At 37.3% G+C, this 15,207-nt stretch overlaps 1 protein-coding gene and 1 non-coding gene across 3 annotated transcripts; one reads left to right on the forward strand and one right to left on the reverse strand.

Moving 5' to 3' along the window:
• Window positions 1–1,458: 1,458 nt before the first annotated feature.
• LOC117503521 (cholesterol 24-hydroxylase-like) lies at window positions 1,459–8,133 on the reverse strand. 2 transcript variants are annotated; one of them, XM_034162784.1, is made up of 15 exons: window positions 7,942–8,133; window positions 7,784–7,861; window positions 6,752–6,833; window positions 6,093–6,166; window positions 5,730–5,816; window positions 5,173–5,311; window positions 4,952–5,062; window positions 4,708–4,870; window positions 4,569–4,634; window positions 3,121–3,193; window positions 2,954–3,038; window positions 2,619–2,729; window positions 2,265–2,353; window positions 2,102–2,168; window positions 1,459–2,002 (listed from the first exon to the last, which is right to left on the reverse strand). In XM_034162784.1, exons 1-15 carry the CDS (start codon window positions 8,088–8,090, stop codon window positions 1,862–1,864), a joined length of 1,515 nt encoding a protein of 504 aa, XP_034018675.1. In that variant the 5' UTR covers window positions 8,091–8,133; the 3' UTR covers window positions 1,459–1,861. The 2 variants fall into 2 exon arrangements, with proteins under 2 accessions (XP_034018675.1, XP_034018676.1); XM_034162785.1 differs by lacking the exons at window positions 6,093–6,166; window positions 6,752–6,833.
• Window positions 8,134–8,210: 77 nt separating this feature from the next.
• trnat-ugu lies at window positions 8,211–8,283 on the forward strand. Its single transcript has one exon. It is a non-coding gene; the product is annotated as a tRNA-Thr (tRNA).
• The last annotated feature ends 6,924 nt before the right edge of the window (window positions 8,284–15,207 follow it).

Consider the following 15,207-nt stretch of genomic DNA (forward strand, 5'->3'; position numbering starts at 1 on the left):
ATCTGTACTCGAGGATGAGACCACTTCAGGTGGCAAACTCTTCCAGATCTTTACTGCTTGGTTACTAAATAATTTTTTCCTCACATTCAATCTAGATCTATTAACTTCCAAGCACAATTCATGACCTCTAAGGCCAGTATACCTTCTCATTTCAAAAAATACAGTTTGGTCAACATTCTCAAAGCCATGCAAAATTTTATATATTTCAATCAAATCACCTCGGGTTCGTCTGTCTTCAAGACTTGTGAGACCCAGTTGCAAGAGCCTATCCTCATAAGGCAAATTTTTAAATCCTGGAACCAACTTAGTGGCCCTTCTTTGTGCTTTCTCTAAAATATTTTTGTCTTCCTGCAAATATGGTGACCATGCCTGCACACAGTATTCAAGGTGAGGACGAATGAACGTTTTGTATAAAAGAAGAAAGGAGTCTTTGTCAATAAACAAAAAGGCCCTTTTTATCATCCCAAGAATTCTATTGGCCTTAGCCGCCGAAAGAGCAATGTGGTGGGAAAAAGATAAGTCCTTAGAAATCAACACTCCTTGGTCTCTTTCTTCTGAAACCGCGTCTAATTGTTTTTCATTCATAAAATAATCGTAACATGGATTTTTCTACCAATATGGAGAACTTTACATTTTCCTTCATTAAACCCAAGTAACCATTCTTCAGACCAAGCCATGAGACTATGTCTGATTGGAGGTCTTCCCCATCAGCTAAAGAAAGGATGGGGTGATACACCTTCGTGTCATCGGCAAAGATTTTACAATTTGACTTTATTGCACATGGCAAATCATTAATAAAAAGCAAGAACAATATTCGCCCTATGACCGATCTGTGGGGGACACCACTAGTGACCCCCTAGGGATCGGTCCCCACTAGTGACACACCTTCACCACTCTTCTCAGCCTGGCTTCCATGACTGTTTCTCATAAGTTCATGCTGGAGCTGATCATTTTCATGCCTTTGTAGTTCCTGTACGTTTGCACATTACCCCAATTATCAAAAAATAATAAAATCTGGGAGAGTACGCTTCTTCTCCACTCCTTAGGTGTCACAAATTTTCATTCACCAGTCTTGCTAAAAATTGTGCTGCAACCTCGCTTAAATATCTCCAAGCCTCCACTAGTATGATATCTCGTCCTACAACCCTCCTTCCTAATCCTTTGCACATATCCCTCTCATTTTCTTCATTCATCTGCTTCTCAAAATACTACCTCCACTTGCTCAACACTCATTTGTCAGCACGTCCATCTGCATCATCAAAATTTACTACACATCCTTTCCAGCTCTTTCTTTCTGTCTGACCAATTGGTACAAGGCCTTTACTCTTTCCTTCCAACAGCGTCATCTTTACCGTTAGCTCACACTTCTCCTACATTCACTTTTCTGATCATTCCACCTTTTTTTAACCGTCTTGTAATTTTCCGTACTTCCTCATTCTACCACAAAGTCTCCTTGTCTTCATTATAGTATGTGCTTTATTCTTATTGTCTTGGTGGGATTAAACATTTTGTGGCATTTTTGCAGATACAATACAAATAATACTATTATTATTTTTACCAAATAATTTGAATGGTAGGAAGAAAATACACTTATGGCACCCCCACATGCTAATTACCACAATGCATAGAAAGATGGGGAAAAAAAAAACATTTTTGATGTCTTTTTTTAAGCAACAACTTATTTTAAAATGACAGAAAATCTGAAAAAGGAATAAAAGTTGTCAACAAAGAACAGCACCATCAACTTATTTGAAAATCACAGAAAATCTATCAACAGGAATAAAAGTTGTCAACAAAGAAAAGTGCCATTGCTGATGTTTCTTCTTCTTTAATGTCACGGCTGACGATGCTGCATGACCATTTATTTTCTGTGTTTTACAGAGCAGACCACTCCACTCTTGGGTCTGAGAGTGCCGGTGTCCAGGATGTCAAATGTCTGTCCTGGGATCAGGGTGAAGTCAAACCTCTGCAGCAGCTTGGCCATCACCACTTTAGCTTCCATCTGTAATCAGCACGGCACGTGGTTACACCCGGTCACTTCTCCTCACACTTTTATATGTGTGCGTGTGCTGATTATTTGTGTCTGTTTGTCACCGCCCACCTGAGCAAAGTTCTGCCCCACACATGAGCGTGGACCAAGTGCAAAGGGGTAGTAGCAGTAGTACGGCCTTTGAAAACAGATAAGAGAGCAGTTATCAGAGCTCTAACAGGAAAAGTAAATATTCAGAAAATGAAATATTCAGAGGAACCTTTGTGCTACTTACTTTGGAGCGTCTGAGTGAAACCTGTCTGGATCAAACTTCAGTGGGTCCTTGAAGAATTTCTCCATTCTCCCAGGCACATAAGAGCTAAACTGAATTTTGACAGGAGGAAAAACGTGTAATTTTTTTTTTGCCTGCTCTCATGCAATATACATGTACATCATGGCTCAACCTTTAAAATACGACAACTGAAAATGAATTGCAGCTGCACATACAGTCATGCTTAAAACCAGTCGTATTTACTTTTGGATTTGTTCTTCTCACTTGGGACTTAGCAGAAATAGACAGAAAATTTGGGTTATGATCTACTAGAAATGCTTCTTTGGCTTTACGAGCACAAATGCTGAAAGGACTCACAACACAGGCAACTCCTGCAGGTATGTGGACTCCGTCAATGATGATATCGCGTGGTATTTCACGTGATGTAAACGTAGCCGTCGGGTAAAGTCTCAGAGTCTCTTTTAGAACCTGTGGAGGGTATCGAGTAAGTTGCACCTCATGGGATTAAATGCATGTTTGAAGAAAGTATGCAAGCAGAAGAAGCATACTATAGACTTCAAAAGAATTGCATATAAATGATGTCATAAAGACAGTTTCCAAGCAACAGTGAGTGACTTGAACTCTGCATTCATCATGTACTTCACACTACAAAAAAAAAGCTAAACCTTACTTGCCATAACTGGGACACCTACCTGTGTGAGGTAGACCAGGTTGCCTAGATCTTCATAACTTAAGTCACGTGTCATTCCAATGACATCGTCCACCTCTTTTCTCACTCTGAAAAATGAAAAGAAAGCTGTAGAAACCTTTCAGTGGGCTGCACTATAAAATCATTCATCAGTGTGTTATTACGTCTTACTTCTCCAGGATGTCAGGATGTCTTGCCAGTTCCATGATGCAAAACGCTATTTGATTAGCTGTTGTTTCTTGGCCTTGAAAAGTTAAGAATATCTAATATTAATAATTAGATTGTATTATGCGGCAAATACATGCTGTTGAGCTATGAAACAAATGTTTCCAAATCCCAAGAAATCACACTGAAACCGGGGAAATGTTGCATAACAGCTGTTTTCTTAGGTGAGCTGAAATTACTTATGCAAGACTGATTTAACTGGTGATAAATAATTTGAATAATATGTTGCATTTTCTGGAGCATAAGTTGCAGGCTGGTTTTGCTGCAACGTGTATACCGAAAAATCATACATTTGTTTTATTTCATTTATACAACACCAAATCACAACAAAGTTGCCTCAAGGCGCTTCACACAAGTAAGGTCTAACCTTACCAACCCCCAGAGTAAGCACACAGGCGACAGTGGTAAGAAAAAACTCCCTCTGATGATTTGAGGAAGAAACCTCAAGCAGACCAGACTCAAAGGGGTGACCCGCTGCTGGGGCCCTGCGACAGACACAACTGACAATACAATTTGTTAATAATTATTATTGAGTATTTATAATGGACTTCCCAATAATCAAAGCATCAAACAAAATACACATATTAAAATAATAAATGCCAATAATAAAAAGTACACTACAGCAATGGGGAAAAAAAAATCCAAAATTAAACAGCTGATACTACAGAAAAAAAGGCGCAGCTTTTACTCTGGTGCAACTTTTTTTTTTTTTTTACACTTCAAGAGGCAATTTATAACAGGTGTGATGTATACTCTTTAAAATATTTAATTTCAAATCTACAGTATAAGTAAATTTAAACAAGAAAGCAATAAATTACAATAATACAAATGTTCAAAACAGTGAGTGGGCGGTTCTTAAAAAGTCTTTGAAACTCGATCATGTTCAAATTCAACCACATTTAAGATACTCTCATTTGAGATATCCAGTTAAAATTTGGCAGAAATCTGAAATGTTGTTTGAGGCGGTGGATTTGAGAACATTTGCAACCCAATTCCACTACAGATGATTTAGTTTCAATATGCAGTGGATATGAATAAACATGTATTAATTAGCTTTACTGGCATGTTCAATAAAAGTGATAATAAAAAAAATTACATTTTCTTGAGTATATTCAACATGGGTCTAGTTGGCATTACTAAGAAAATTTGAGTATGATATTCAAATTAGTTGAAGTGAAATAACTCAATTTTCTTTCAATAGAATTACTTTAAATAAGCCACACAGTCTACTTTAAATATGATCTCAATTTAAAGAATTATTTTTGTGCAATTTCATGTGATAATAAACTTAAAAATTGGCATTTCTTTAAAATATGTTGCCAAGGAAAAATCCTGTCCCTTTAATGTTATTTAACTTACACTGTACTTAACTGTCATTTTGTACTTTTTCTCACCAGCAATGAAGAATGTGACAAAATTGTCCAACATGAACTCTTCATCCTCTTCAGTCATTGTTTCCTCTTGAATAAGAAAACAGAGTTGAGTAAACTAATACTTCAGAGAGCTTCCAATCTGAATGTGAGTTACTCTGACCTTTGTCTGCTGTTTTGATGATCTGTGTGAGGATGTCTTTGGGGACGTCCTCCCCATTTTGGATGGCGGCTCGTCTTTCACTGATCCACTTGGATCCTGTTGCACGTAGCAGTCGACACGCCTCCCTCACTTCTTTAACGATCGGCCAGTTCTTTGGCTTGAACTAAAAATGGCAGAAATAAAAAGCATTGCAGACTGATTGAGATTTTTGCCAGACTAATTTCCACACAAAGCTGCAGCAAACCTCAAAAAACACGTCTTGGGTATTGTAGATACTCCCAAGCAGACACAGCTCGATGGCTTTAGGGAGAGGCGAACTGTTCTTCAGCAGGTCCAAATCCACACCAAAAGCAACCTGAGCGTAACAAAGAGTAAAATGTGCATTTTATGATGTTAACAACTCAGTTTCAGTAATCTGATTTACAAAGCAAGATTATCTTGCAGACGGCGCTGTGAATCAGATACCTTGGCAATAACATCGAGAGTAATGGCGTTTACCAGTTGAAGCATGTTTGCATTCGTTTTGCTCTCAGCTAAGTCAGAAAGTTTAGCCATTAATTTCTCTGCGTTCTCATTTAAGGCGTCCATTTGACCTCGGAGGTACCTATTCAAGAAGACAGAGAGTTTACTAAGTTAAATATGAATGAATATAAATCTTCTGGGGGGTATTAAAAGAGTTCCACAATGAGAAGAAGAAGGAAGTCATAGATAGGCATAGACAGGCCCTAAGGCTGATTGGTACTGGTACTTATGCCCAGATTCCACAGCATCCTTGGATGGGACACCAGTTTAAACCAAGTTACTTCCCCATCCAAGGCCAGCAACCGTGGACAATTGGGTGGACTGAGATAATGCAGATGCCTGAATCAGTTTCTATGCCTTAAGTCAATGAAGAACAAGAAGAATAAAGCCTAACCTAAATTTGGACAGTAGAAATATGCCTTATGGCATCTAGACTTCTGAAAAACAAAGAAGGATAACCTACACTTGGACAGTAGACGGAGAAAGGACTAAATACTAACAGACTGCTGAAGGCAGGATCTATGATCCGGCGCTGTTTGTACCACTGTTCGTGGTTCCACACTGTAACCAGGCCATTACCTAGGAACCTTAAAAAAAAGGAAAGCAACAAATTACAACCAAAATAACTATAAGATGTGCAGAGAATAAGACTTGCAAGCATTGTTGAACTAACACTGACAAAGAGATGACAATCCAGTCATACTGGTTTTAGAAACAGCCTCAAAATTAATACGGGTCTTCCTACATTTTTTTTTTTAAGAAGCTGAATAGTTGAAAGTCTATTACAGTTAGTTAATATCTACATACCTGAGGTGAACACAGAAAAAGAAGCCTGATTAATGTTGGACAGTGTCATAAATCACCTTTGACCAAACATGCTAAAGAGCCTCTTGTAGATAAATTTATTTTTTGGGTAGTTTGGGGACATCAGGATCTCCTGCAACCAAGACCATCAAAAAGACTACATTTTAATTTGTATCAATTTTTCTCCAAATTTTCCAGACAGCTGGATTCATTGCATCCGGAAAGTATTCACAGCTCTTCACATTTTCCATATTTTTATGTTACAGATTTATTCTAAAATGAATGAAATTCATTTTTTACAAAATTCTACACACAAATCCCCCATAATGACAATGTGAAAAAAGTTTATTATTATTATTTCTTAGTTTTTTATTTTTAACAAATTTGCAAAGATTAAAAAAAAAATGTTTCATGTTGTCATTATGGGGTGTTGTGGGTAGAAGTTTGAGGGAACAAAATGAATTGACTCCATTTTGGTATAAGGCTGTAAAATAACAAAATGTGGCAAAAGTGAAGTGCTCGGAATACTTTCTGGATGCAGTGGATTGGTAATCTGGGGTGACTTTTTCCACTTTGAGTGTCCAGGTCCCTGAGTAATTTTACACTATTAATATTAATAGTGTAAAATTGCTCAGGGACCTGCTTATGCAACTGATACTTAAATCAATACAACCAGAGGACTTTCATTTTATTTATATTTTTTAGGGAAGACATTTACCTTAGTGGCTTCTGGGCAGGTCACACACAATGTCACATAATGTAGACCATTCACCCTGTATACGGGCCCGTAACTCTCTGCCCTGTGCAGTATGAAATATTGGTTATTGACATGATTATGACTGAAGGCCTAAATACAGAAAAAATGTCTTGCAGTTGTACCTATATTTCATTTCCTGCACGATTTAACGGTTAGCTTTTCCTAGTTATGCATTATTATCCCTTAATCACAAATTAGAATAAATAGTAATAATAAAGATAATCCTGTGAGATACAGGGTTACAAATGTGCAAATATATGAATACCAACACCAAATTCTGTGATTGTTCCACATTGCTAGTTCTAGTTCTTATTTGGAAGTGGCTATTCATAGGTAACCATATTAATAATCCCAAATTCTATTTGTACATAGCGCAGCCTTGTTACGCGGAGGGTCTACTAGTCCTACGGTCCATTGGTCCTCACCTCTTTATATTATTTGATGTATATTACAACCCCAAACTGATTTTAATGTTCAGAAATAAATGTAATATTTTCAAATAGCTAACAAACCAGATCGATCAGTTTTGCTCAATTTACAAAAATAAAACATACGACTCTGTTGACATACACCAGTAATCAAGTTGAAAATCAACAAATAATGGTAATTCACTATAATTAATTTTTTTTAAACTGTCATACTTTTGTAATATTAGTTAACCAACTTCAACATGCTCTACTTAATACACGGAAAAGTGGACCTTTTTTAGGACTAGTTACTACAAGTTCACTGTTATGGTTCGGGTTGGGGTTAAAGATTGTGGTGAAGTATCACGTGACCTATATTGACCAATGAGAGAGACGCTTTTTATTTTAATTGCACAATTAATGCGTCAGTGTGAGTCCGTGTCTTTTAACCGTGTATAAAAACATGTAATTAATTAACTAAATAAGATAGTTACAGTTCAAAGGGTGGGTTTTACTTTCTCTACGGAAGCCGAAAGACGCCGTGAGTCGCTTTTTTTTTTTTTTTTTTTTTTTTTTTTTTTTTTACCATTTCAGAAGTAAGTCGTGTATATTTCTGCCGCCTTTCCTGTAATTCAAAACGGTTGCCGTCTGTCCCAGGAAAAAACTGTTAAGAAAAGAAAAAAGTTTCACAACAAATGTTTTCGCAGCGTCAGCCGATGAGAAAAATAAAGGAGTTTAACTTGCCTGTCTCTCGGTGGGCCAGGAATGTGATCGTATTTCATATGAATGTGTTTAATGTACAAGCAATACGCGAGAAAAGCGACGAAAAGTAGAAATAGGAGAAATAAAAGCATCTGGCAAGTCCAGGCGAAGATAACGTGAAAAACCGGCATGTTAGTTCGCGCAGACTGTAGCGGAAATGAACGTGCAGCAAAAAACAATGCTGTTGTTCATAAGACACGCCTCCCGGAAGTCCCTATAAAAGGAGATGGGCCGGCGCAGTTGTCAGTCTGGGCTCCATAGCTCAGTGGTTAGAGCACTGGTCTTGTAAACCAGGGGTCGCGAGTTCGATCCTCGCTGGGGCCTATGAAGATGTTTCTTTATTACCGCCGTCAAATTTCATTCAGCATTCATATTTTTAAATGTTAACAATAAATTGAACTGATTGTGTAGTTGATACTTTACGGCACACAGTCTGTTTGTTACTGATATAAATGTAAAATGCTCAACCAAACATTTTACACGTTTGTAAAAAAAAAAAAAAAAAAGTATTTTGTCCATTTGATGTGACAGCACAAATGATTGTTTTTTTCATAAATGTGCATTTTGTGACAAATTTCAAGATGCAATTTAAATCCAGTACACAGGAGAGAAAAATAATAATAGCAATGTTTTTTTTTTTTAACATTTTAACAATCACCCTTTTGACAGGAACTCATTTAGAGATGTCAAAGTTTTTGCAGAATAATGCAAAAACTGCACAGCAATCAACAAGTAGGTCGAATTGAGATGACATTACTTTAGGTGGCCCTGTTTTCTCTCACTATTTATTTTGAATGTTGGACTGTTGTCCTCCACCTTTCTCATTTTATCATTTTAATCAGATTCCTGAGTCCTTTTTAATCATGCTACGGGGCAAACAGAATAAATGCATTATGTCTATGCATTATGTGTGTGTGTGTGTGTATATATATATATATATATATATATACACACACATATATATATATATATATATATATATATATATACACACACACACACATAATGTTTTGGACAAAGTTTTGGACAGAACTAATTAAAGAACCATAACACAAAAATACAAACAATAATAATAAATAAATAATAATAATCTTAATAATAATTTGCCCTCTTTGTGTTTCATTTAGGTTATAGGGGCTACTGACCATTTTGGCTGCAGCCCCCATCAAGCCCCATCTTGGAGCCGCCAGTATTAAGTGATGCGCACCAACCCTTACTGAAAGTTTGTGGTAAGAATCACACTGAGGTTGGTGTTCTGGTGACTTTAGAACTTGCAGTTGAGACTCTATAAGTTCTTTCAGCACGAATGGATGAGATAAGTCCTCCATGACTGAAATACACTCAGCGTTACCCAGCAGAAACATAAATATACGTTGGCGGACACGCTCTGAACATCACATTCTGCCGGCTTTTACCTCGTCTGCTGAAGTGGGCAACTCTCCCCCTTCAGTTTATGCAATTGCACTAATCTCTGCAAACACTGGAATGACAAGTCAACCAATAATGTCACACTGTTTGAATGCAGAAATGATATTGATGTGATCAGTGATCAGTGATGCAGGTGAACATTGTGAATCCAAAGTGCATGTTTAGCCATGCAAAAACTGTGGCTCATCCTTATTAAACTCATGTAAAAATGCTGTGGTTAAATACATGTGATGAGCTGAAAGTAGCAATTAGAAAGAGGTCTGTTTTATCATCCTTCTTAGTCTTTAAAACTGCTTGAACTGAATCTGGTGCCTTCCTGTTAAGATACAAAAGCTGGTAACTTTTTAGACTTAAAGCCCTATTCCGTGTCTATGCAGACATTCCCCAACTATGTGCAAAATACAGGCCAAAAACACCTTGTTTTAGACTTCTGTGACATATGTCACGGAGAAGGGTGTGGCCAGTTGCTCCTTTTCATTGGAAGCACAGAACCCAGTCATTTCTTAGACATCTGAAAATTATGTTATTGTTTGTTTGTTTGTTATTGGATGCGTAGCCTCATTGTCTACATGGTTTTATTAACAAACATCACCAAGCAATGGTGGCCACCAAACCTAGGCTCACAAACCGGAAGGCTCGGGCTCACTGCATTTTACATTGTACATGCATAGGCTTTCACCAGAGCCTAAAAATATTACTCAAGATGTATAATCTAACCTCTTTAACACTTTGCTGACATGAAAATATTAAAGATTTTAATAGATTCATTCCTGCTTTGCTGTTAAAATTGATTTTACACATGATTTTATGCAACCTAATTAAAAAAAAGACTAAGAGTGAATCACTAATGTGAGCAAGAATTGTGAGGACAAACTGAATGTTTATCTTAACAAACTAGTGTTGTTGTTGCAGTAAATTAAAAAACAAAATGGGCTAAAAATGTTAAATCGAGAAATCTGTGCAATGCATGCAATTAAGCTTAGGGACCAGTAGGTGTCACTCTATGACAGGTTTTCAGATTTGCATCATTTGTTCTTTCAAAAATAAAAAATATATAAAAAAAAATAAAAAAGCTGTAGTGGCTACTTAAACAGTTTAACTGGGAATGAAGCGCATGCATTACACATATACACAACAGTGCTGCCCATTGTTATTTCCAACACAAAAAACTGGTCTTGTCTAATTACTGGGAGGGGGGCAACTATCTGGCCTGGAATGCAACTTTTCCCCCCTCCATGCTTGTTCAAATCAGGCCACTTCCACAGTGTCATACCTGTGCATTTTGTCCACAATAACCTTCAAGCATATTTACATTCTTATCTTTAAAAGAACAAGCAATCAGATTTTCTTTTTTTTCTTTTTTTTTTGGGGGGGGGGGGGGGGGGTCAAGGGCATGGCTCGGTGTAAACGCTGGGAGCTCTGGGCTTTTTGATGTTGTTATGGCTGGCTGTCTGCCCCCTCAACAGTACTCTCAGGCCTCTCACATGTCCAGAATTATGGTGCTGGCTGTTCTTTTCATCGTATTATTAACAAAGGGTGACAAAGAGAGAAGGATGAGGAGCATCACCAAAAGGTTTTTTGGAATCTTTCAGCTGGAATTCAGACTACAGTCTGCAAGACTGAAACGCATGAAAAATACTCATGAGCAAATCTTATGAGGTTAAACATTATGGTGCATGAACATAATAATCCTGCAAAGTAAATGTATGACAGTCACCATGTGTCTTAAAAATATCAACTAAAGCGTGCAACAAAAAAAAACCTCATAAAAGGAGATATGCATCCTAAAAATACCAGTTTTCAAGCCTGTTGCTTTAAATGGAAAGGAGTTGCTGGCCACGCCCCTTTATTTCTTTCTAAGAGGCAGTGTCTTTGTTTACCTCCCGAGCAAACTGACTGAGGAGGCACGCAGGAATCCAGATATGGACATCTGCGACATATGTCACAGAGGTCTGAGACAAGCTTTTGCAGGATAAATTTTGCCTGGAGCAGGCGAATTTCCACCCACATGGATGTAGAATTGTGGGAGTTTGTAGATGTTTGACATGAGCTCCGAAATATATTTAACTATTAAATCAACATAAAAACAGATGCTCATCTTATGCCCTCTTTAAAAAAAATTTGCATCATTATAAATATTTATTATACCCCAAAAAACTTGTTACTTTATGTTAAGACAACACAAAACCAAGAAAAGGCAATTCATAAAAGGGGGGGTGTCAAGTTTTTTCGAACATGCCATTCCAGTTTAACGACCCTTGGGTTTCTGGCTCCCTCTTGAGTAGAGATTAGTTTGTTGATCATCTCAGAACAAGGCCTTCCTCTGTGTCAAGCTGGTCATGGAAAAGCATAAATCAGACTCCAGATAATTCATAAAATCTGCTGGCATTCTTGTAAGGAATAGAGCAACTGTGTGTGCAGATGAACGCGTATGTTTGTGCACAAGAGAGCTGAAATGGTTGTCTCAGTGTTTGGGTGTGTGGGGTTTTTTTTCCTCTCCTCCTCATTACAAGATGATCCACAGAGGAGGATGGGGAGTGTGTAACGTGAGCACTGAGGGTTGCGGAGGCTTGTGTTGTGTGCAGGGTCGACCAGCCGCAGAACGCCCAGAGGAAATATCGTGTTCCTGCCATCACAGAAAAGTAAACAGACCCGTAACCACGGCGAGCTGGCACCGGGCCTCAGCCGCCAGCACTACAACTCGCATTGCTCACACATTCACACGCTGTGATGCACATATTTGCGCAAAGTGTTGTTACATTTCACACAAAGCATCTTGGCAGAGGTAATGAGGATATTATGGATATAATTTATCTAATGTGACTCACTGATCCACAAGGTGGCAGTGTGCACCACACAGAAATGACCTGTGTCAGTTTGCAGGTGAGCTAGGTGCACCAGCTGTTTTGGGATTTGATTAGTTCCCCGGCAAACAAACACAAAGGCTTCTGATGAATAAAGAAATGTGAGGTAGAGTTTATATGTTTGTTTGTGCAAACTAAATATATCATAATGGTTTTAGCTGATGCTGGTCCCGAGAACTAATTATGTTACAAAATCCAACAGAATCTCTCTTTTAAACAATCAAAAAGGATTGTGGGTTAGCAGCTATCTGGTTACAAATTTAATTTAAGAAATGCATGAATGAATTTTTTTAAAAATTTGGTTCATTGTACTTGCACAACCAACAGGTGTTATGAATAAGTCAATAATAAAGGGTTTGTAGAGGCCCAATTTTTAATTCAATATGATTTTATTTTTTCATTTTTGTAATCTGTAGTTCTCCTAAAATTATCTTAAATACTTATTAATGTTGTTTATTATTTATTAAATTGACTTAAAATTAGACTCTTTTTTTTTTGTTATTTTTTTATTGCGATTATTTTGCATGTGCATTCTTGTGTTGTAGTTGTTATTAGTAGTAGTATTATTTCAATTATTCTGTTTGATTTCTGAGAAAGGTAATAAGAACTCAGCCCTTGGGGGAACTCTGCCCGGGTTAGGGTTAGGTTGGAGGTAGGGGTAGGTTTAGCCCCAGGTCTAGTTAACACGCAGGGCCAAGTTTGCATTGGGCTAACTTCTCCTGTATCACTGAGAAAGTGCAAAAGTTATTATAAATGAACAGACAGACAATGTATTTTTATGTGTTTGTACTTAATAAAGCGCTCGCTGCCTTTGCTAAGAGGATAATGTTTTTACCAGCTTTTGTCTGTTAACACAAAGTGTAATGAACAGATTTCAATGAAATTTGGCAGGCAGGTAGATAATATTGCAGAAAATAATTGATTCAGTTTTGGAGGTGATATAGAAAATATTCTGGAGCTGATGTTCAGAAAGCTTTTTTTTTTTTTTTTTTTTGCATTGCAATATTGAACTCAAAATGTTGTGAGATAATTTGGTGAGCAGCTAAAGAATGCCCTAGAAAATTAGTGTTTTTTTAAATTATTATTTTATTTTGAATTGAACTTGGGACATATTTTGGATCCAGGGTCCAGATGAAGTTTTAAACATTCAGAAACATGCAGCCTTGGTGGAGGTATGCACTGTTGAGTACCTTGTAATTTTTTGCTGTTTTCCCACAAGTGTTCGGCGTCTTCACTGACTGTGCACGTTGCCTACAGTGTGAACTTTCATCAGGTATTGATTGCAACTACTGAGAAATTCCTGCTGTTTTAAAGATTTCATATAACGTCAATCTGGATTCATGCACTTTGGTTAATACTCAACTCTTCTACATTCTTCTCTGTTTCCATCTGCAGTTGTTTATCTGTTGTTCTGCAGCAGCAATGTGGTCAACATATGTCTGGCTGTCGTCCACACAGCATTGATTTGTAGTCGGTTTAAGAATGGTTACGGACCTATACCAGCTTCTCTCTAACCATCTCCCTGTTTGTGCACATTAATAAAAATACAGTGTGTCAGTTATGAAATGATGGCTTTGCAGTTCCCTGACCTCCATATTGTAATCTGTTATTTAATCCTAGAAAGACAGCATCAAGCAACACGGCTGCATGGATCAAGCAACCTACAAACTCGGCTGTCATGTGACACAAACAAGGTAAAGAAAGTTTAATATTATAGTGGATTCATTCTTGGTTTTGCTTGTTTGTTTTTTGTTGTAGTTGTTTTTTAACTGGTTGAGTGGAAAACCTGCTACATAATTCGATTTTTTTTTTAAGACTATAATATTTCATTATAGCAAAAGCTTTATTTCGCTTGCGTGTCTTTGGAATTAAAATTTAAGCTCTCATGGGGACTCTGAATTGTATTCATGAGAGGTCAGGTCGTAGTGCAGCAGATAACTCAAACAATCAGACTGAAAAAAAAAAAGAACAACTGGCCACATGAATTTTCAATAGGCGGCCAGGTAGGGGTTAATGAAGAATTACATGGGGTCAAAATTTTAAAATGCTCCAATCATATTGAAAAATATACCATATTATTTGTCTGATCATAAAGGTTCCAAAAAGGTATACAACCCCTGGGAAAATTATGGAATCACAGGCCTCAGAGGATGTTCATTCAATTGTTTAATTTTGTAGAAAAAAGCAGATCACAGACATGACACAAAACTAAAGTCATTTCAAATGGCAACTTTCTGGCTTTAAGAAACACTATAAGAAATCAAGAAAAAAAGATTGTGGCAGTCAGTAACAGTTACTTTTTTAGACCAAGCAGAGGAAAAAAATATGGAATCACTCAATTCTGAGGAAAAAATTATGGAATCACCCTGTAAATTTTCATTCCCAAAACTAACACCTGCATCATATCAGATCTGCTCATTAGTCTGCATCTAAAAAGGAGTGATCACACCTTGGAGAGCTGTTGCACCAAGTGGACTGACATGAATCATGGCTCCAACACGAGAGATGTCAGTTGAAACAAAGGAGAGGATTATCAAACTCTTAAAAGAGAGTAAATCATCACGCAATGTTGCAAAAGATGTTGGTTGTTCAGTCAGCTGTGTCTAAACTCTGGACCAAATACAAACAACATGGGAAGGTTGTTAAAGGCAAACATACTGGTAGACCAAGGAAGACATCAAAGCGTCAAGACAGAAAACTTAAAGCAATATGTCTCAAAAATCCAAAAATGCACAACAAAACAAATGAGGAACGAATGGGAGGAAACTGGAGTCAACGTCTATGACTGAACTGTAAGAAACCGCCTAAAGGAAATGGGATTTACATACAGAAAAGCTAAATGAAAGCCATCATTAACACTTAAACAGAATAAACAAGGTTACAATGGGCTAAGGAAAAGCAATCGTGGACTGTGGATGACTGGATGAAAGTGATATTCAGTGATGAATCTCAAATC

The sequence above is a fragment of the Thalassophryne amazonica genome, chromosome 21 (genome assembly GCF_902500255.1).
Source record: "Thalassophryne amazonica chromosome 21, fThaAma1.1, whole genome shotgun sequence".
In the NCBI taxonomy this organism is placed as follows: domain Eukaryota; kingdom Metazoa; phylum Chordata; class Actinopteri; order Batrachoidiformes; family Batrachoididae; genus Thalassophryne; species Thalassophryne amazonica.

Excerpts from the sequence above, each read along its gene's own strand:
- LOC117503521 (XM_034162784.1), bottom strand. The coding sequence starts at position 8,090 with ATGCCGGTTTTTCACGTTATCTTCGCCTGGACTTGCCAGATGCTTTTA. Across the intron at positions 5,817-6,092 it reads TTTAGCATGTTTGGTCAAAG|GTTCCTAGGTAATGGCCTGG; the intron begins GTGATTTATGAC and ends CTTTTTTTTAAG. Across the intron at positions 5,063-5,172 it reads CTCTCGATGTTATTGCCAAG|GTTGCTTTTGGTGTGGATTT; the intron begins GTATCTGATTCA and ends TGTTACGCTCAG.